This window comes from Phascolarctos cinereus, unplaced genomic scaffold (assembly GCF_003287225.1).
Source record: "Phascolarctos cinereus isolate Bilbo 61053 unplaced genomic scaffold, phaCin_HiC Scaffold_5;HRSCAF=322, whole genome shotgun sequence".
Taxonomy (NCBI): Eukaryota; Metazoa; Chordata; class Mammalia; order Diprotodontia; family Phascolarctidae; genus Phascolarctos; species Phascolarctos cinereus.
Window position 1 is genome coordinate 352,457,975 of NW_027555958.1, and position 21,702 is coordinate 352,479,676.

Consider the following 21,702-nt stretch of genomic DNA (forward strand, 5'->3'; position numbering starts at 1 on the left):
AAAACAACTCTCTCACACTCTGCAAATTGGCAAAAAATGGCCAAAAAATGGCAACAGTCAACGTTGCAGGGGTTGTGGGAAGATAAGTACGCTAATACATTGTTGATGGAGTTGTGAAATGATACAACCATTTTGGAAAGTAATTTGGAATAGTGCAAATAAAGTAATCAAAATGTCCATACCTTTTGAACCAGAGACTACTGGGCTTATACCACAAGGAAGACATCGATAAGAAAAAAGTCCCCATATAATTCCAAAATATTTTAAAGTAACACTTTTTGTGATATCTAAGAATTGGAAACAAAGCAGATGCCCATCGACTGGGGAATGGCTAAACAAATTGTGGTACATGAATGTAATGAAATATTCCTGCGCTGTAAGAAATGATGTGTGATGAATACTCAGAAGCATGGAGAGACTTATATGAACTGATACAGAGTGAAGTAGAACCAAGAAAACAACGTACAAAGTAACTACAACAATGTAAATGGAAAGAATGACCCAACAAAAAATCAGAAGTAAATGTAACAAAATCATAAAGATCAAGTGGGACTCAAATGAAAAAAATATGAGAAGACACCTCCAACCCACTCCTTTGTAGAGGTAGGAGGTCCACAGGTATTACACATTGTACATGTTTTTGGACTTTCTCGATGTATTGATCAGTTGTGCTGACTTTTTTTTTTACCCTCTCAACCCCCAACCCCGCCCCTCTCTGCCCCAACCACTATTTGTCATATGGGATGGCTCTCAGGGAGGGGACAGAAAATCGATACTTGAGATACTCTGGTGATATAAGAAATAGGAAACATCTTCTTATGGATGGTGTGCTAATTGCATTAAGTTCCAGAACACTGCAGAGCCTACTAAATGAGTCCCACAATAATCTTAAAGATTTCAGCCTAACTATTCACACAAGAAAAACCATGCGGATGAAGAGCCTCTTGTTTATTCTATGACATGAAGTTAGAGAGACAGCCCATAGAGACAGGTCATCAGAGCATATATCCAGGACAGACACTGCATTTAGACAATGAACTGGTCTCAGAATTGAATAGGAGAAGAAAAGCAGGGAGGATCATACTGGGGAAATTGTTCAGTGTTTGTTTTTTTTAATTTTTGAAAAACAATATTTTCTTTTCCCCCAATTATGTAAAAACCATTTTTAACATTCATTTTTAAAAATTTTAAGTTCCAAATTCTCTCCTATCTTTCCTTCCCTCCTCTCTCAAGGTAAACAATTTGATATAGTTTATACATGTTTGTGCAGTATTTTTAATGAACCCAAGGTTCTTCAAACAAAGGTAGATCTCTTTAAAAATCAATTAATCAATGAATTTAAAACCAATTAGACTATGAACTCCTTGAGAACAGGGGCTGTTTTTTGCCTTCCTTTGTATCCCCAGTGCTTAACACAGTTCCTAGCACATGGTAAGCACTTAATAAATGTTGACTGACTGCATATTCTTCCGCTGATGCTATATGACTGTGAATTATGGAAAAATGAAATCCCTAAAGAATCAAAATCGTAGGTCATCTAAATGGCAATTGAGAGACATGTTATGGGACTAAAGGGGTTATAACATATTACCAACAAAGAATTGCACCACAGAAACATCACAAAAGATACCATCAAAGAGAAATTAGTCCAGAAAAGGAAGGGGCCAGTCACGTATCAAGGGACTGGACTGATAAATGAAAAGCTGATAAGCTTCATTGGTATCCACATAGTATCAAAAGACCTTGAAGAAGGTCCCCAACACATTAGATAGATCTCCTATAGATGATTTATAGGAAGACATGGACAAAAGTCACTCAAGATAAAGTGTTGATGGATTGCTATCTGCAATATTAGAGAGAATAACCATATCACAGACCTGTTGAAATAAATTTCATCTTCTTAGATTCAGCCCAATATTCCAGTGTTTCAGTATATTTTTGGATTCTGATTCTATCAGCTGTATTAGCTGTCCCTTAGATGTGTCATGCATTTTATAAGCTTCTGATTTTTTATAAACTTCTGATAAAAATGCAAATTCATAGATTAAAATGTTGAACCTACGACAAGGCTGAAGACAGAGCACATCAGCATACCACTAGAGATCTTCCTTAAAATCTACTTGAGTCCAATAGTTGGCACACTTTGGGAACTGGTTTTCAACCAGTTTTTAATTCACTCAACCATATAAGCATCCAGTCTACAATTCTACATTTTATCCACAAGGATATTGTCAGAAACTGTGTTGACTGTGTTCTAGAAATCCAGGAACACTCTGATCAGACAAGATATCTGGAATGGTCTTTACAAGCCTTAAAGCCCCGTGTACATATAAGCTGCTATTATCATTTATTATTATTATTATTATTATGTTTGCAGTTTCTCCCTGATCTACCAGTCTAATAAGTTCATCAGAAAAGGACCTGCCTCAACTCACTCCTGTTGCTGTTGTGCCTTTACTCAAATCTGATAAAAGCTCATTCCAACCTTTCCTTCAATGTTCAGCTCAAGCTCCACCTCCTCCATGAGGCCTTCCTTGATTTCCCCAGCTACTAGTGCCTTTCCATGCCAAAAATGTCCCAAAGCCTATTGGTATGGGACTCGCCTTATTGGTGGTGATGAATGCCCTGCCCACAGGAGGGGTGGGGCAGAATTGGTAAGAAGTGAGAGAGAGCTCCAAGCCTTGGTCAGCCCCGCTTTAGGAACTCCTACTGGGGAAACAATATATATATATACACACAGGTAAACATGAACTTGATGAAAAGGAAATACGAGTATAACTTCTGTCCTAATGCCCATTGGTATGGGACTCTCTCCTTAGTAGGGGAGATGAATACCCTGCCCTGTATGAGGGATGGGGTAAAATTGGAAAGAGAGGAAAGAGCTCCAGGCTTGGCCAGACCCTTTGATGACTCATCATTCAGGTGCTCCTGACTTCCAGCTTCAGGAGAGAAGATGGAAGAGGCCAACCCCACTTCAGGTTGCTGAAGGAAAAGACTCTAGGAAGACATGAGAGGAAAAGGCTGTCTGCATCATGTGCCTTTTCCCAACTCACTACTCTAGAGACTTTGGGGAATATTCCCTTTGGGTGAGGTCCAGGACTCCCTCATGTTCTATCTAATTTTTTTTGCTTTGCCATTTTGGGGGGAAGCTCTGTGTCCAACCCCTTTCCCACTTAATACTAATTCCACAATGAACATACATAGAGAATAGCCAAAAAAAAAAAAAAAGGAAGGTATACATAGGAGAATATAAACCAGACAATACAGAGTGAAGGAGCTCTCCCACTGGAGATTACCCAACTCAACCAACAGAGAGGGTCCTGGATCTCACCCAAGGGGAAGTCATTTGACTTCCCAGCAAGTGGGGAAATGGAACATGACGGAGACAGCCTTTTCCTCTCATGTCTTCCCAGAATCTCTTCCTTCAGCAACCTGAAGTGGGGTTGGCCTCTTCCATCTTCTCTCCTGAAGCTGGAAGCCAGGAGCACCTGAATGATGAGTCATCAAAGGGTCTGGCCAAGCCTGGAGCTCTTTCCTCTCTTTCCAATTCTACGCCATCCCTTATACAGGGCAGGGTATTCATCCCCCCTACTAAGGAGAGAGTCCTATACCAATGGGCATTAGGACAGAAGTTATACTTGTATTTTCTTTTCATCAAGTTCATGTTTACCTGTATGTATATATATTGTTTCCCCAGTGGGATGGAAGCCCCTCAAGGGCAGAGACTCCTTCATTTTGTCTTTGTAACCCCAGCCCCTAACACAGGGCCTGGCACACGATAAGCTCTAAATGAACGCTTTCTGATGGTTTGATTGAAATCTAGTCATCACATCTAATATGCACTGTAGAGATTTTTTTGGACAAGTTAACTCAATATTTTGCTTCTGCTTACAAGGATGAAATGTAGAAATACACACACAGGTAGTTTTCTTATACTAAAATCTCTGATTGCACATCCAGGTCTCATCGTGATGGAAACTCATCAAAATACTGTACTTAGCGACAAGCTATGTAGGCGGTTTTGGCACACACATGCACACACATACATAATTCACTTCAGTTTAATAAACATTTATTAAGTGCCTACTATGTTCCAGGTTCTATACTAGTCATGGAGGAGAGATAAAGACAAAAGACCACACAGTTCCTGCCTTCACAATACTTCACAATCCAGTAGAAAGGATGTTCAGTCAGTCAATAAGACATGTACAAAAATAAATATCTTATCTCTGGCATGATTATTTTCACCACCCCCTCTCCCAAGTTTCAGTACCATAACCATAAAGTCTGTCACAAAGATATATTCCCTCCCACACAGCTAGAGAGGAGGGGGCATAAAAGTCTCTGTGAGAGATTCCATTTTTCTAAGAACAATTTGCCCTCCCTTTTACCCTTCCCAAGCCTGTCAAATTAACTTAAGTCTCAGCCTCATGGGCCACATGTGACCATAATGCTGAAAAGCACTAAGATGCTGGTTATTCACAATTGTGACAATTCACAAAATATGCCACAATTCATCTCTACCCCATTCAGGACGTACTCTGGGAATTCATCCCAAGAATTACTTTTCAGAGAAGGGGGAACAGGGATGGGAAAATTAATTAAATCGAGGCTTGAAATATAAAAAGGAAATTTTATTTAATTGTGTACTCCCTCGGCCATGTCTTATTCTGCCCCGATCTCCCCTGCGCAATAGATAGCCATATTCTGCTAGAGGCACTCAGAATTCAGCTCACCTCCTCCGTGGTCACATCCTGCTTTTAGCTCAAAGGGCAATTATTAGAGTAGGTTCCTAAGCCCTGTGGATTCTGACTCTGCAGTCTCTCTCAATCTCTCTATTCCCACAGCTCCTTCATTCCCACCTGCCTGGAATACTGCATCAGCTTCCCTCCTTGATCCATCCCTCCTACCACTGTCAGATTAAACTTCCCTATACAGAGATCTTATCACATCACTCCAGTGCTCACAGCCACTCAAAAGCAATCTTTTACCTACTCAATGTAGTGCAAACCCTTTACCCCAACATTTAAGGTCAACAGCAGCAGCATCAAACAGCCAGAACTAGTATTTCAATAGCACTTTAAGGCCTCCGAAGTGGTTTACAAATGTTGTCTCATTTAACCTCACAACAGCTTTGGAAGCCAAGTCAGATACTGTTCCCCACCACACGTGCCCTTCTCCAGTGAACTACTCATCACCTCTCGTATACAGCCAGCACCTTCCCACTCCTCTCCACGCTCTGCTCTCTATGCCTTAAACGCCCTCTCCCAGCTTTCCCATTCTGTCCTCTGAAATCCTACTCATCTTTCAAGGCTCAGCCCAAATGACTTCTCCCATGACATCTTCACTGATCTCCTAGTGAGAAAAGATTCTTCCTTCCTCCAAACTTGCGTAATGTTTTCTAGCTCTTCAGCTTCTGATATATTCTATTTTGTTGTTGTTTAGTAGTTTTTTAGGCGTGTCTGACTCTGAGCCCTTTGGGGCTTTTCTTGGCAAAGATACTGGAGTGGTTTGCCATTTCCTTCTCCAGCTCATCTTAGCAAGTATCTAAGGCTGGATTTGAACTCAAGTCTTCCTAACTCCAGGGCCAGCACTCTGTCCACTGAGTCACCTAGATGCCCATATTCTACTTTAAATTAATAGTCATTCAGTGGTTCTTGTGTGTGCCGTAATGGATAGAGAGTAAGGAAGACCTGGGTTTACATCTTGCCTTTGACCCACAAAGATTATATGATTCTGAGCAAGTCACTTAATCTCAGTGCCCCAGGTAACTCCCTAAAACTATAGGTTATAGAATGAGTGTAAGAATTCATTAGTAGTGGAAGTTTCCTTACTTGGAGATCCCTACCCCTATGAAATTACAGGTCTAGTTTCTCTTCCACCCCCAAATAATTTTATATTCATTCTAGAGTATTGCCTATTAATGGGCAACTAGGTGGATAGAGTGCATGGCCTGGAGTCAGGAAGACTCATCTTCCTGAGTTCAAATCCAGCATCAGACACTTACTAGCTGTGTGACCCTGGACAAGTCACTTAACCCTCTTTGCTTTAGTTGAACCGGAAAAGGAAATGGCAAACTCATCTAGTATTTTTGCCAAGAAAATCCCAAATGGGGTCACAAAGAGTCAGACATGACTGGAAATAACTCAACAGCAACAATTACTTATTCATATATAACACATAGACACAGAAATATATATGCATATATATATATATATATATATACACATACACACATACACACACACATACACACATATATATACACATATATATAAAAAACACACATACACACAGGGGTGTGTCTGTGTGTGTGTGCATATCATCTTTTCTACCAGATTATAAGCTTCAGGAGATCAGAGACCAGGCTTATTTTGAGAGGTGCCCTTGAACCAGCTCTTAGCTGCCTTGAAAATTTTCAGTGTAAACATTTACACCTCAGCAATCACTGTGAATCAGGGTTTGATTCATTGCTCTCCTATCTCTAGACCTAAAAAAGTGTTAATAATTCTGATTAAACTTAAACAGGTGTACATACATTTTCCCTTAGCAGGTCTGGTTGATAAACATTTACCAGCACATCCCTATCTTCCCCTTCCTTCTATTATCACGTTTTCAACATAGTAATATTTATTTACATTTAGAAAGTGAGTTAACATTTACAAAACATTTTCTTCCCGACAGTTCTATGAGGTAGATAATACAAGCATCATAATCCTCTTTTTACAGATGAAGAAATTTATGCCCACAAAAGTTAAATGAATAGTTGGTATATGCCAGGGTCAGGATTTGAATTCTTCTAATTCCAAGACCAGTGTAATCCAGAGGTGTCAAACTCCCAGCACTCCCTGGTACAGACTGAACCAGAATAAAATATAATTGGGAAATGTTTAACAAAATAAATTAAAAAACAACACAGCATAAATAATGCTAACTTGCAGTTTTCTAAGTCAATATGCCGCCTATAGGGATTCATTCCTCTTTGAGTTTGACACCATTGATTTACACCATTACCACCACGTTTCTCAGTAGCAGACGTGTAATAAATATCTGTAAAATGAATAAATGAACAAGTGAATTGTTGTTGACTGACTAGATACTCTCATCATATAATCCAGATTACCCTTCAATATATCCCAATCAAGGCCTGACACTCAGCTCCTGACGTCTGGCCTGGCCGTAGATTAGGTGGGCCAGCTCCAGACTGGGACCCAAACCCAAGGTGGGATTTGTCCCCAAAGTAATATGCTAATCAAGTGCTAACATTTGGCTCCCACAAGAACAGCTGGTTCCTTTATAACAATGCTATAAACTATACATACATAGATTTTTTAAAATTCATATTTATTTTATTTTTGTTACATTCTGAATTCCATGTTGTTTCCTTCCATCCCTCCCAATCCTATAAGTGGTTTTTGTTTGTTTGTTTGTTTTTTATGAAAAGTGTCTTGTACACGTGAACATCTATCCAATACTAGTATGGTATAACAGAATGAGCCCAGGACTGGAATTTTGGAGACTTGAATTCTAGAACCATTTATTTCCCTAAATTAGCTTTATAATCTAAAACAAATTACCTCACTACAAAATAAGACAATTGAAGTAGATTAATAACTCTAAAGGCTCCTTCCATAGCTATGAGTCTACTTTAACAAATAGTCATCAGGCACTTACTGTGTGGGCTGTCTGACCCTGGGCAGGTCACTCTCCCTCTGTGGGCTTCAGTTTCTTCATATGCAAAATAAGGGGCTTAGATTAGGTGATCTCTAATTCCACCCCTCCTTCCAACCCAGTCTGCACCCCGGTTCTATTTCCTACAATCCTATGACTTTATAGCATAGTGTGAGATAGAAAGAAATTTAAAACACAATCCATCCTTGTTCTCAAGAAGCTTACAGTGAATACCCAAAGGGCTATAAAAATGTGCATAGCCTTCAACCCAGCAACAGCACTTTCAGGGCTCTATCTCAAAGAGATCATACAAATGGGAAAAGGACCCACATATACAAAAATATTTACAGCAGCTCTTTCTGTGGTGGCAAAGAATTGGAAATTGAGAGGATGCCCATCAATTGGAGAATGGCTGAACAAGTTGTGGTATATGAATGTAGTGGAATACTATTGTGCTATAAGGAATGATGAGCAGGCAAACTTCAGAAAAACCTGGAAAGACTCTATGGACTGATGCTGAGTGAAGTGAGCAGAACCAGGAGAATGTTGTACATAGTAACAGTCATGTTGTGCGATGACCAACTTTGATAGATTTAGCCCTTCTCAGCAATGCAAGGATCTAAGATATCTCCAAAAGTCTCATGATAGAAAATGCTATCTACATCCAGAGAAAGAACTATGGAGTCTTGGGGCAGCTAGGTGGCATAAGGAATAGAGCACTGGCCCTGGAGTCAGGAGGACCTGAGTTCAAATCTGGCCTCAGACATATTGCACTCACCAGCTGTGTGACTCTGGGCAAGTCACTTAACCCCATTGCCTAGCCAAAAAACAAAAACAAAAAACTATGGAGTCTGAGTGCAGATGGAAGCATACTATTTACTTTTTTTGTTTTGTTTCCTCTTTCTTGTGGTTCCTCCTACTGGTTCTAATTCTTCCTTACAACATGACTAATGTGAAAATATGTTTAATAGGAATGTATATGCAGAGCCTATATCAGATTGCACACTGTCTTGGGGAGGGAGAGAAAAATTTAAAACTCAAAAGCTTATGGAAGGGATTGTTGAAAACTAAAAATAAATTAATCAGCAAAAAGAAAAGTTCACAGTGAACCTGGGTAGAGGGCTATGAACTCATAAAAAATTAAGCAACAATAGGGATAGGAACAGGACCAGTCATTTCACTGGTTTCAGGAACTCTGAGATGATGGAAATTCCCTCTAGCAATAGGTCAGCACCTTCTCTTCAATATACAGCCACAGAGTTGCTTAGATTACTGAGACATTAGATAGTCTTCCCCAATCTCTCTTAATACTAGTGCCTTCCCTCTGTTAATTATTTCCTATTAGCCCTGCATGGAGCTTGTTTGTACATATCTGTTTGCTTGTTGTCTCCTCCATTAGACTATAAGCTCCTTGAGGGCAGGGACTGTCTTTTTGCCTTCCTTTGAATCCCCAGCTCTTAGCACAATGCCTGGCATATATTAAGTGTTCAATAAATACTTATTGACTGGCAGGTAATTTGCCCAGTATGTATCAGAGACATGACTTGAGCCCAGGCCATCCTGGTTTCAAGGCCAGCTCTTTACAGTGCCATAATACCTCTATAAATAAAAATAGAAGAGTTAAATGACAATTAAAAAAAGTTTAATATGTTTTGAATGACCGTGCATGTATAACCTATATCAGATTGCTTGCCTTCTTGAAGAGAAGGGGGAAGAGAGAGAATTTGGAACTCAAAGTTTTTTTAAAAATGAATATTAAAAATTGTTTTTACACATAACAGGAAAAATATTTTTAAAAAAGAAAATAACTTAAGAAATGACACAAGGCTGTGATGAATTGCCAATTGACAAGTATAGACAATGAGTATCACCTGTTCTGGGAAGAGATAAATCACCTGGGCTAGAATACTTAGAATACTTCATGCTGGAGAGAAGCTAGGCTCTAAAGGATTGGTGACATACGTGTGTGTGTGTGTGTGTGTGTATATGCACACACACACACACACACACACACATATGTCATTCAACAGCATTCTAACAGCCCGTATTAGCCTGAGGGGGGAGCCAGTGTTCAATGAAAACCAAAACATAGGCTTGGGCCTCTCTCTATTTGAGATGGGAATCTTAGTTTACTAAGTCAATCAAAGCAAACATAAACATAAAATTGAAGATGTGGTCACCCCCTTCAGTGGGTATGCACTATAATTATAGGATATTAAATTTGGGTAGCATCTTAGGGCTATCCAGTTCAGCTAATTTGGATCGAATCTCACCTCTCATACCTGTTGTTCGGTTGTATCCAACTCTTCATGTCCCCATTTGGAGTTTTCTTGGCAGAGACTGGAGTGGTTTGCCATTTCCTTCTCCAGCTCATTTTACAGATGAGGAAACTGAGGCAGTAAAGGGTTAAGTGACTTGCCCAGCGTCACACAGCTAGCAATTGTCTGAGGATAGACTTGAACTCAGGAAGACGAGTCTTCCTGACTCCAGGCCTAACACACTATCCACTGCAACACCCGCTTACCAACTATGTAATATTGAGCAAGTCATTTAATCACCTGGCCTTCAATTTCCTCATCCATAAAATGAAAGGGTTGGGTCAGATGGCCCCTAAGGTCCATTCCAGTTCTCAATCTATGATCCTATAAACCTTTGTCTCCCTATTGGTAGAAGTAGGCATTGAAGCCATTTGTTTAAGGTCACAGACCTGGTAAGGCACAGGACAGGGCTGAAACTCGAACCCAGATCTCCTTACTCTCATTCTTCTGACTCCACCTACTAGCCCACAATGCCTGGAGAGAAACAATAACTCTGAGTATGCATGAGTGTTTGCATAATTGTCCTAGGTGTCTGAGGAGAAAGGTGCCAACAATGGTCCTTTCTAAGCCTCTTTGTCACTAAAAGGATTAGTGCATGATTGTATTACATTTGGAACACGTGCACATGTATGGTATGATAACGTGAAATCCAATGAGATCATGTATGTGAACCATTCTATAAATCAGAAAGCGCAATCTAGATGTTAGCTAGTATTACTGTAATCCAAATATTTATAATCCATTCTAAAGAGTGCCTGTCCCCCTGGGCCCAAAGGAGAAAACTTTCCGAGGGAAGGCAGAAGGGTGAGGCCACTTCCATCCTGGCATTAATTTATTTTTTGCTGTAAAATACCATAGGGTGGCATTTACTTCACCACTTGGAAAAAAAAAAGTGGAATCTAAGCACATCAACAATGATGCTATGCACATCCTCCAAACAGATGGAAAAACAGTGTGTTTTTATTCCAGCAAGTGGGGCTTTCTGACACGACTAAAGGGGCATCCTCTTGCCTCTCTGGCATTTTCTAAATGCAAAGACTGTTTTCCTGATGTAGCATAAAGCCCAGGACACTTTATGGCACCCCCCAGCCCCACAGAATAGGGTCCGGACCTGTGATTTCACTGGCAGGGGGAACTCTCTCTGATCAAAGCAGGTTTCTGCAACTTAGAGTTTTTAGAATTGCCTAGAGCACTGAGTGTGCAAATGACTTACCCAGCCACTATATATTAGAGATGAAACTTGAACCCAAGCTTTCTTGGCTTTGAGGCCAGCTCTGTCTTTACTCACTTTATTCACCATGCTGCCTCCAAATGGTCTCTGAATCACACACATATCTGACATAGATATGTAGTATGGATGGATACATATGTACTTGTAGGCAGAGCTTGGGCAAATTCTCTCATGACTAGTTCCTTGGCTGGAGGTTAAAGCTAAGGCAGCTAGTATTCACTAAGTCAATGTAATTTGGAAATTGTTATCTCAGGAGCTGGTAGTGACCTGAAACAGGTTCTCAAGGGCTCTCTCCCCATTCCTGTCCCTTTTCTCCTGCTTCTGCTGCTACTTCTAGGGGAATTCTTGGTCTGGGAAGAAATAAATAAGGGATGAGAAAAATCACCAAAAGGTAGAAATGTTGGCATTTTAAGACAAAAATTTTCTGAGGATAGACTATATAGTTTACGTGTATATTATGTAAGCCATGTGCAAATGCACTTTATTTCCCTCACCTACCCTCCAACAAATTCCCCATTTTTCATATACCTTTGAGTACCACCCTAGATAAAATTCTCATCAAGTGTAGCTTAGTGGATAGAAGCCGGGCCTGCAGTCAGGAAGACCTGAGTTCCAATCCAACTTCGGACACTAGCTCTTCAACCTTGGGCAAGACACCTAACCTCTGTTTGCCTTACTTTCCTCATCTGTAAAATGGGGATGATAAATGCTCCTACATCCCAGAGTTATTGTGAGTTTAAAATGGGATAATGTTTGTAATAGCACTTAGCACAGTGCCTGGCACATAGTAGATGCTATATAAATGCTAGCTATTATTATATTATTATTAATAAGGTGTCTGCTGTGGGGTATTAAGGGAAGGATAGATAAAGACCATGAAAAGGGCAAAGAACTGAGGGAATTAATTTCTGTCTGGACATAGAGGTTTTGGGAAGCCAACCAAGGGTCTTACCTGGGCTCCCTACTGCCAAGCTGCACAGTAGCAGGTCTTTGACTGAGGGAGATCCAGATAGGATTGCCTTTTCCCAGCCCAGGCCCACAGCATTCTGCCTCTGCCAATGGTTCTATGAGTCTGCAAATTCACATTGCTGGGAGGGGGAGGAGGTGTGTGTTCGAACTGAGGGCCTCATAGTCACGCCAAGTACAACCTGTGCCAAGGCTGGAGTGAGTGGGAGAAGGGAGCCTCGAGGGTGTAAATAGGGAGGGGGGTTTTAAGGCTTGAGGTAAGACTGACAGCAAAACTTTTCCTTCTTCATGCTCCTTCTCCTCCCACCCCCAGCTGGAATTTTGGCATCAGACCCAGTTGCAATGGAGCCGGCTCCCATCCAATCCCAAGTGTGTATATGTGCACATTCTGGTTTACTGGAAATGGACTTAGGGAGAACTGGTCATAAAGTCCTTATTTCACTCCTATCTTCGTGTACAAAACCAAAAATAAAGGTGAAGGTAGAGAGAGAAAGAAAAACAAACAAACAAATGTTGATAATAACCAAGCGATTTTTCCATTGAGCTACCAGAGGTGCTTTTTAAAAATGAGGATGAAGGTAATGAGGAAAGACAGGAAGGCAGGGCCCTTGGTTTCTGGCTTTTTCTATCATTCCTCCCCTGCTGTCCAACAGACAGAGGTGCGTGATGTGCCTGCCACTCAGCTCAGACCTCAATCTGTCCCAGTCCTGTCCTTCTTCTTTGGGTCCCTATCTCTCTTCTCTCTCTCTGACAACTTTGAGGATTGGAAAGCTCTCGAGAAATCACCAGTCCTAGGGCTTTATGCCAGCGACAGGGCACCGCCCTGGGTCCTCTTCTCTCTCCTCTAGCCCATAAAAAAGCATTTTTCCTTCTCCCTTAGCCCATTTAAAAGAAAAAAGGGAAGGAAGGGGGTTAGATGCCATGTGGGAACGAGATAGAGAAGTGGGTCTATTCGAGCCAGCTTGAATATCAACCAGGCCGGCAGAGGAAAGTGTGGACGGGGTGCAAGGGAGGGGAATGAACTAGCAGACCCATGGGTAGGGCGGGCTGCCCGCGGATCTTAGCACCAAGGCTCTGAGGAGTATCCTCCAGCTGCAGCTCATCTGGCACCTCCAATTCTACCTAAAAAGTTTCCAGCTCCCCGGTAACTGGGAAGGGGCGGAGAAGTTAGTAATGAGGTGGCGTCGGGGGAAAGGCTCCGGCCCCTCCACTCCCTCCCTCTTTCCCGGGATGTCGCCCACTTCCTTCTACCCACCACCGCTTGTTTTTCCAACCCGACAGCGCCCCCGCCTCAAAGGCACGCAGCTTCTGGGGTGGGCTGGGCACTCGTCGCTTCCATCCAGGACGCCCCTGGGGATGGCAGTTGCACACCCTCAGCCTAGTCAGAATCGCACCTTCGATGGCCTCCTCCGCGCCCCCCAATCCTGGCCAGCCGCTTTGCAGTCACCCCGCATTTGGAAGGAATCCCACCCGCCCACCTCTCCTTACCCAGTCCCGGCACGAAAGTGTTGAGGAACAAGCAGATGACTGCCACGGGGAATGGCATGTAGGGGATCGCTGCACGCAGGGGGCCTTTCTTCTCCCGCACCTGCACCACTACCCCGCTGGACGAGGATGCTCCCCGAGGGTCCGCGGCTGCAGCCGTTGCGGCTGCCGCGGCCGCCGCCGTGGTCTCCCCGTCTTTGTGGGGATGTTCCATGGCTTCTACGAGCTCCCTGGGACGCAGAAGGGCTTACAGGAGGCTGCTGGGGAGGTGATGGGCTGTGCGCTCCCTCCAGTCCACACTCCCGGAATCTTCCTAGCTCACAGGTGGGGAGAGCCGAGGGTCAGTGGCGGCTGCTGCGTCCTCCACCCGGCTCTCAGGGAAAGCGCTCAGCAGCCCAGCCTCTCCGTCCGGGGACTAGATGCTCCGAAAACTCTCTTTCTCGAGCACACACGCGTCAACACACACATATACACACTCACACAGGCGAAGGAAAGGAAAGGGCAGCGTGACACTTCAGTGACAGTCGTTCATTGCCCCTCCCCCCGCCTGACTTCTTCCCCGCCCCCCATCCTTCACCCCCACTCTCAAAATGAGAACGATGGAAGAGAAATTTTAGGTTGATGTTAAACAAAGCGAAGCTCGTAGGGAGGAGAATTGTTGGTGCTGGAGATTAGAAATCACTCTCCCTTCCTGAAGAAAACTATATAAAATTTCCGAGAAGGAAGAATATATAAGCACATTCTGTCTTTATTCATCTGCCACCCTTTCATTTTTACATACTTGGGCTAATTTGTCCTTACAAACATGCCTAATATGGAAAGTCGCCCGTGGATTGTTGCCTTAGAGAGATACATTTCACAAATGAGGAAACTAAGGCAGGGAGTGGTTTCGTGATTTGTTTCAGGTCACGTAGAAAAATCAATGAGGGAGCCTATGGTAGAGCTCAGGGCTTTGGGTGGGGACTCCTCTTTGTGAGCATCACCGCCCGAGATCTTAACAGGATTCTGCAAACAAAGATCCCCTGCCGCGGGACAAGAACGAGAGGTGAAATCAATCTCTGCTGGAATCATCTCCAAGAATACTGTGGGGACCGGGAAAGAGAAGCCCCCTCAACATAGGTATATATAAAGCTTGTAGGGAAGGAGACAGCGCCGTCTGGTGGTTAGCGCTCAACAGTTGGGTACCCAAGTTCTGTGTCTTCCACAATTCACTTCAGAAGAAAAAAAAAATCAATGTTTAAATAAATAACTGAATAATGCCCATTCTTTTCCCCTATCAAAATTAGCAAAGAAATGAAAAACGAGATGGACTACTATTAAGGAGGCCTCAATGGAAGATGACCTGAATTTTCCAAACTGACTCAAATTATCTAGATAATTGTGCAACCCTTTCACTTTTGTACATACACAAAAGTAACCTCCATGGTTTGTTTCTGTTTCTCTAGAAATAATGGCGCCTGAGTTTTCGCACAATTTCATTTTTTTAAAATGTCCACTACAAAGTATTAGCGATCTTTTTAGGAAAGACTGTTAAAAAAAAATAGGGATTGTTATTTTCTAGGTCAATGGATAAGTTATTTTCTAGGTCAGTGGCCAAAGACACCTTTCACACTGACAGCCAGGAAGAGACAGTGATATTGATTGCTTCTCAGTCTAGGCAATTACTCCCTAAATTGGGTGCCACTTAAGTAACAGTAAATAAGTAATAGATTTGGGAAATTAAGTATAAACTAAGATGTCTTATTGTTCAGTTGGGTTGATTCTTCATGGCCCTATTTGGGGTTTTCTTGGCAAAGATACAGGAGTGGTTTGCATTTCCCTCTCCAACTCATTTTACAGATGAGGAAACTGAGACAAACAGGGTAAGTGACTTGCCCAGGGTCACAGAGCTAGTAAATGTCTGAGGCCAGATTTGAATTTAGGAAGACGAATCTTCCTGACTCCAGACCCGGCACTCTATCCACTGTGCACCAAGCTGTCCCCTTACTGAAATGTCTATCTATCCCTAAAACCTTAGAAGCAGTTTGCCATAGTGAATAAAATGCTAGACCTAGCGTCAGGAAAACTTGGGTTTAAATTCTGACTCAGATTCTTACTAGCTATGCATCACTGAACCTTATCCGTAAAATGGGGAAAATAATAGCACCTACCTCACAGGGTTGTTGTGAAAATCAAATGAAATAATGAATGAAAAGTGCTTTACAAACCTTTAAGATAGTAAAACTTAAAACCGCACAGACTTTTGGGACACCCTGTATAAATGTGAGTTCCTAGGCTGTACCCTGGGCAGTTAGGTGATACAGTGGGTAAAGTGTTCAACATAGAGTCAGGAAGACTCCTCTTCATGAGTTCAAATCTGGCCTCTGGAACTTACTAGCTATGTGACCCTGGGCAAGTCACTTAACCCTGTTTGCCTCAGTTCCTTCATCTGTAAAATGAGCTGGAGAAGGAAATAGCAAGCCACTCCAGTATCTTTGCCAAGAAAACCCCAAAAGGGATCATGAAGAGTCAGACACAACTAAAATGACTCAACAACACAACAAAAGGCCCTGAACTAACAGGATGGCTTAGGAGAAGAAAAAAAGATCTGCAGGTAAGTCCTTCTGGGAATTGGGTATAAATAGAATTGCTGTCAGGTCTTCAAATAGGGCCCCTTTGTCTAGTGAAAAAACAATGGAAGGGAAAGACCTCTGGTCTCAAGTCAAGAGACCTCAATTGGAGTATCAACCACGTTACTAACTGGCTTTTATGACCTTGGCCAAAACTCTCCAAAACTCAGTTTCTTCATCATTAAAGGAAATTGGATAAAGTGGTCTACAAATTATCTTCTAGTGCTAGTATTCTGCAATGAATATTTGAAGTGCCCTGGTCCCATTTCTGGACCTTGAAGTGTGGGGTGTTGGGGGCCGGGAGTTGGGGGAAGGCATGGTGTGAAGCTGTCTCGGCATTTCTACTTGACTGTCTGGAGACCATTTCAGGTAGTCAGTATCCTTTCAAAGAAAAGCCCAACCTTTAAATAATTCCCCAGACATAATCAATCTGTAACAAACACAGCAGAGGAGTGATAGAGCTGATAGCATCAGCTAAACAATACAATTAGGCCAGGCACTGGGTCATGACGATGAGATCTATTTCTTGGCCTTGTTCTGTCATTAGTTGAATAAAGTGTTTTTGCCTGAGGCCCCCCTTTTAAAAAAAAAAGAGAAATAATAACTCAGCACCAAGTTAGCTTCTGAATCATATAAAGAATTGGATGGGTCCTTCTGGCAAAGTCAGGTTTGTAGTTTCTAGATAATTGCTCCTTCACTGGCTCACATTGAGCAAGTATCTATCATGTGCGTGCTTTGTGCAAATCATTAGAGAAGGAACATGAGAAATAAAATCTACAGTCCCTGTCCTCAAGAAATATTTTTCCAGGGGAAATATGGCATGTCCGTAAATAAGTATAATGGATGTCAGGTACATGTGCAGTTCATTGGTGCGTAGCTGCAACTGTTAGTATCTTCGAAAAAGCCTGAGTTAGATCTGGTCGTCTCTCTTTGTCTCGGTGTGCTCAACAGAAGTAGGTAACCAGTGAAGAAAGTGGAGCACATGACCTTGGGAATTTGAAAGATCCAGAGGGCTTTTCTACACCCTGTCCATTCTAGTGTTTATTTCCCAGTCAGTGCAGCTTCAATGCCCAGAGGAACAAGGAGCAACTTTGGAGAATTACCTTCAAAAACTCAGCCCAGTGGTAGTTGAGAAGAAGCTTCATCTAACAGGCATGATACATCCAGGCTTAAGCTTGGTGGCACCAATGCTGTGTAGGAACTGAGCTAAGGTGTGAGCCTAATTGCCCTCTCCCCACCCAGAGACCAAGGTGGAGTAGGGGGGTCACCACAGTATTTAGGGAAAGTTTTTTTATGTTCTTGCTGTATCTTTGAAGTAAATATCTTTTTTTTGTAAGAGCTCATCTGAAGGTAAGTGGTTAAATGGAAGTGGGGGTGCTAGCCACTACCTCCCCCCAACAAATGAAGGAAATGTGGTCAGGGCTCAAGACAATGGCAGAGAAAAGAGATCCCCACAACCACCCTCAGGGTACCTGAGAACCATAAGGGAGAGATGCAATAGTCCTGACCCTGAGGGAGCAGGGCTAGGGCAGACATGTTATATAAATTTAATATAGGATAAGGAGAGATAGAGGCAAAAGAGAGATCAAAGGAAGGTATTCCAAGAATATTTGAGAGAGAGAGAGAGAGAGAGAGAAGAGAGAGAGAGAGAGAGAGAGAGAGAGAGAGAGAGAGAGACTTTCAGTGAGGAGATGGGGTATCAAAGACTTCCCAGAGAACCTCACCTGAACCTTGAAGAAAGAAAAGGAATCTGTGTCATACCTCCTTACTGGATTGTGAATTCTTTAAGGGTAGGTACTATGACTTATCTTAACTTTGTATTTTAATATGAATGGGTGAGATTGAAAGGTAGGAACACAAATTAATAACCACATGGAAGAAATATTCAAAACCTCTAACATTTGACTTGGAGTCAGGAAGACGTGAGTTCAAATGTAGCCACAGATACTTACTAGCTATGTGACCCTGGGCAAGTCATTTAATCTCTGTCTGCCTCAGCTTCCTGAGGGTGTAAAATGAGGATAATAGTACCTGCCTCTCAGAGTTGTTGTGAGGATAAAATAAGATAATATTTGTCAGGGTCTTTATAAATCTTAAAGCTATGTAAATGCTAGCTATGATGATGAAGAGGATGAGGATGATGATGATGAAAAAAACTGAGTTCTAGCTGACACCCATAAAATTGGCAAAAAAATAATAAAAGATAAAATTTAGAGCTAGTATGGCATATTAATAAGTTGCTGGTAGAGCAATTAATTGGTTCAATGTTTGTGGAAAGTAATATGGAATTATCAAGACAGAATTACAAAAATGTTCATGATCTTTGCCACCACTGTATATATCGCCTAAGGAAAGGGGGAAAAACCTTTCTGAACAAAATAATTCCTAGCAGCATTAGTTGAAATAGGAGGGAACAGCCCCTAGAAACAAATGACAGGTCCATGATTGGAAAATGGCTTAACAAATGATGGTACATGCACGTAATACAATATTGCTGTACTACAAGAAAGAATGAATATGAAAAATTCAAAGAAACATAGAATGACATGAAATGAAGCAAGGTTAAGAAAGCAGAACAAAGAAAAAAATATACACACCAACTACAACCATGTCATTAAAAGCAACATCATTAACAGCAACGATTCTCTGTCAAAATGATCAGGAAAGATGAGACACTATAGGTCTTAGAGAAAAGTATGCTATACTTGGAGTCAAGAGACTACAATCTTGTCTCAGATATTTACAAGCCACATGATGTTGGACAAGTAGCTTAACCTTTCAAGCCTGTTTCCACATCTGCAAAGTATGTATAATAATGCCCATAGTACCTAAATCACAAGGTTGTTATGAGGAACCTAGGAGTAACCTAAAAGTGCTATAGAAATCTGAACTATTATTATTTTAAGATGGCCAAAAAGAGCCATTAAAAAAAACCAAATGGGATTTATTCCAGTATTCTAATGGATGTGTGATCTCCTTGATGTGATTATTCCCTCCAATGATACATATTATAACCTATCCATGCCTTTCCATTCTGTTCAATTTTCATCCATGTCCTTGAAGAAATTTGTCACAGGGAACCTGTCCAGCATACTAGGACATTTCTCAAGTTCTCCTGCCATTGAATGGGTACCAATAGAACATGGGCACTCTCATCAATTAGCCCTCCCTCTTGCTACATTCTCCCACCCATCATTTTCAAGCATACATTTTTTTATGCCATCCTATACACGACTTCTTCAAAATACCTTATTTGTAAAGTATTGTAGCCTTTTTGTGCCTACCCTAGATGTCTCTCTAGTGCCCTGGAAGTGCTTTGTTCTACTGAATCATTTTTTTAAATCACCAAACAACTTGCAAATTAGAAGTCTGTATTCCCTACATCTTTCAGTCAATTGTATGATGGTAAGGTTGTAGTTTACTGTAGAGTATCATTTGAATGCCTGCCTTTTTCCTTCTAATATTCTCATTAAGGAAGTCTCTCTTGTTGTGCATAGATTTTTCTAATACAAATGCATATAAGATAAGAAAAGTATATATGTGACTTAGTAGGTATTGGCGTGCTTTTGATCACCTTTTTAAGGTAATAATATGTCATGAGGTTTTTTTTTGTTTCCTTTAGTGTATTCTCCTAATATCTTGATAATAATGTTTTAAATACCTTCAAAATTATCTTTTTTTCCACCATGGAACCCCTCCGTATACATTGGGTCTAGTCTAGTTGCCTTTCCCTTCTTTTTCTTTTCTTTAGTACCATTTCCGCTTCCTATATAATACGTATAGGACTGTGATGTTAGAGTTTGATGAAGACTCCATTGTCCTTCATGGTGAAAGGAGTGTGTTAAAAAGAAAAATCTTTGCAGATCTTTTTCATATATTTATTATCCTTCCAGTTTCAGCTTTAAATATTCTTGGGATAACTTTGCTTAACTGGAAATCTCACAAAGTCTTTTTTAAATTGATTTTTCCCTTTACTGCCTCTCACTATTTTATGAAGTAATACTGTTCATAATTTTCTACCATTATTCTTTTACAAATTTACAAATGAATTTATATTCTAAATAGGTATTGCATTTGACTGCCATCTCATTCTATTTGGCAAATAAGTCAAGTGTTTGCTAAATAAGGTGATTTTTAGGCTCTTGCTATGGAAATTGATTTATGTGAGTTAAACTTCTATATAAAATTATCATTTATGTCTTTTCCTCTCTCCATTTCCTGTTTTCCTTTGTTAATTTTTAAATAGGTCAGTTTGGAATTTTTTCATTGCATACCTTATTTTTTTCTCATTTTTATTCTTTCTCTTAGCTTCAAATTAATTCTTACCCTTGTTCTAACAAGTCATTGGTCTGATCATATATAGATAACTGTTTCAGGAATAAATGTTATATCCATGAATCATTTCCAATCTGTTAAAACGCAATCAATTTCTTTTAGAGTAGATATATAAAGCTTTTGCATTGGGTTTAACAGTTGGCAAATAATAGATGTTCTTGGTCATTTACAATCTATAGTTCTGAAAAAAAATTCTTGTCTTTTGTTCTTTTTTTTTTTACAAATTAAATTACTTAAGAAAAGCTTTTTTTACTTAACTAAAAAATTTGTATCTTCCTCAGTTCTTTTTACATAATGAGTGCTTAATATATGTTTGTTGAGTTGGGTGGAATTGAACTGAAGCCAGGACCCTCACTAGATTTTCATCCATGCTTCACAATCATTTGGACATCAGTTATATAAGCCTATATTTGGGATATGTTGGTTTTTCCATTTGTCTGTCTCTGTCTGTCTGTGCTTTCCCCTACATACACTCTCTTACACACACACACACACACACACACAGTGTACTTAAAAAAATTTGAGTTCTAGGTTCAGAGTTAGGAAGCATGTTTTCTAGTCTCAGTTCTCCCACAACCTTGTTAATGTGAACTTGGATGCACTACTAAATCTCTGTGCCTAAATTTCTCCATGCATATATAAATGGAGTAGAGCAATTTATTTTCTGAGGTAGAGCAGAACTCACCAGATCTATCAGCTGTACCTAGCCCCTTTCAGTCTTATCTCTGGATTGTAAGGACCACAATTAGCATCAGAACCCCAAAAAGTAGTTGAAGGAAATTCTCTTACTCTAAGTTAAAGAGTAGATTGGATTCACAAAATAACAGCTGAAGGAGAAAAAAGACATACTTAAATGACCAAGGTCTTCTCTAACTGACTGACTGGGTCTGGGTGACTGGGGTCTAAACTCATAAAAGAGCTGAAACATCCACTTAAAACTATGATACAAAAGACCTGGATCTCCTACAGAAAGCAGAACTCAACAGAGAGGTTTTAGTGGAGAGCAGCTAATCAAAGATACCTCAACTTACAAGTAATGCTATTTTTCAGCCCAATGACATCACCAGATGACAACAATATATTTTCA

At 40.9% G+C, this 21,702-nt stretch overlaps 1 protein-coding gene across 1 annotated transcript in view; it reads right to left on the minus strand.

Annotated features, from left to right (window-relative positions):
• STUM (stum, mechanosensory transduction mediator homolog) overlaps positions 1–14,155 on the minus strand; it is a 107,868-nt gene extending 93,713 nt beyond the window's left edge. The window contains exon 1 of the mRNA XM_020982138.2: positions 13,675–14,155. Coding sequence (XP_020837797.1) covers positions 13,675–13,885 — 211 coding nt within the window. The 5' untranslated portion in view covers positions 13,886–14,155. The remainder of the gene's footprint in view (positions 1–13,674) is intronic.
• Positions 14,156–21,702: the final 7,547 nt, after the last annotated feature.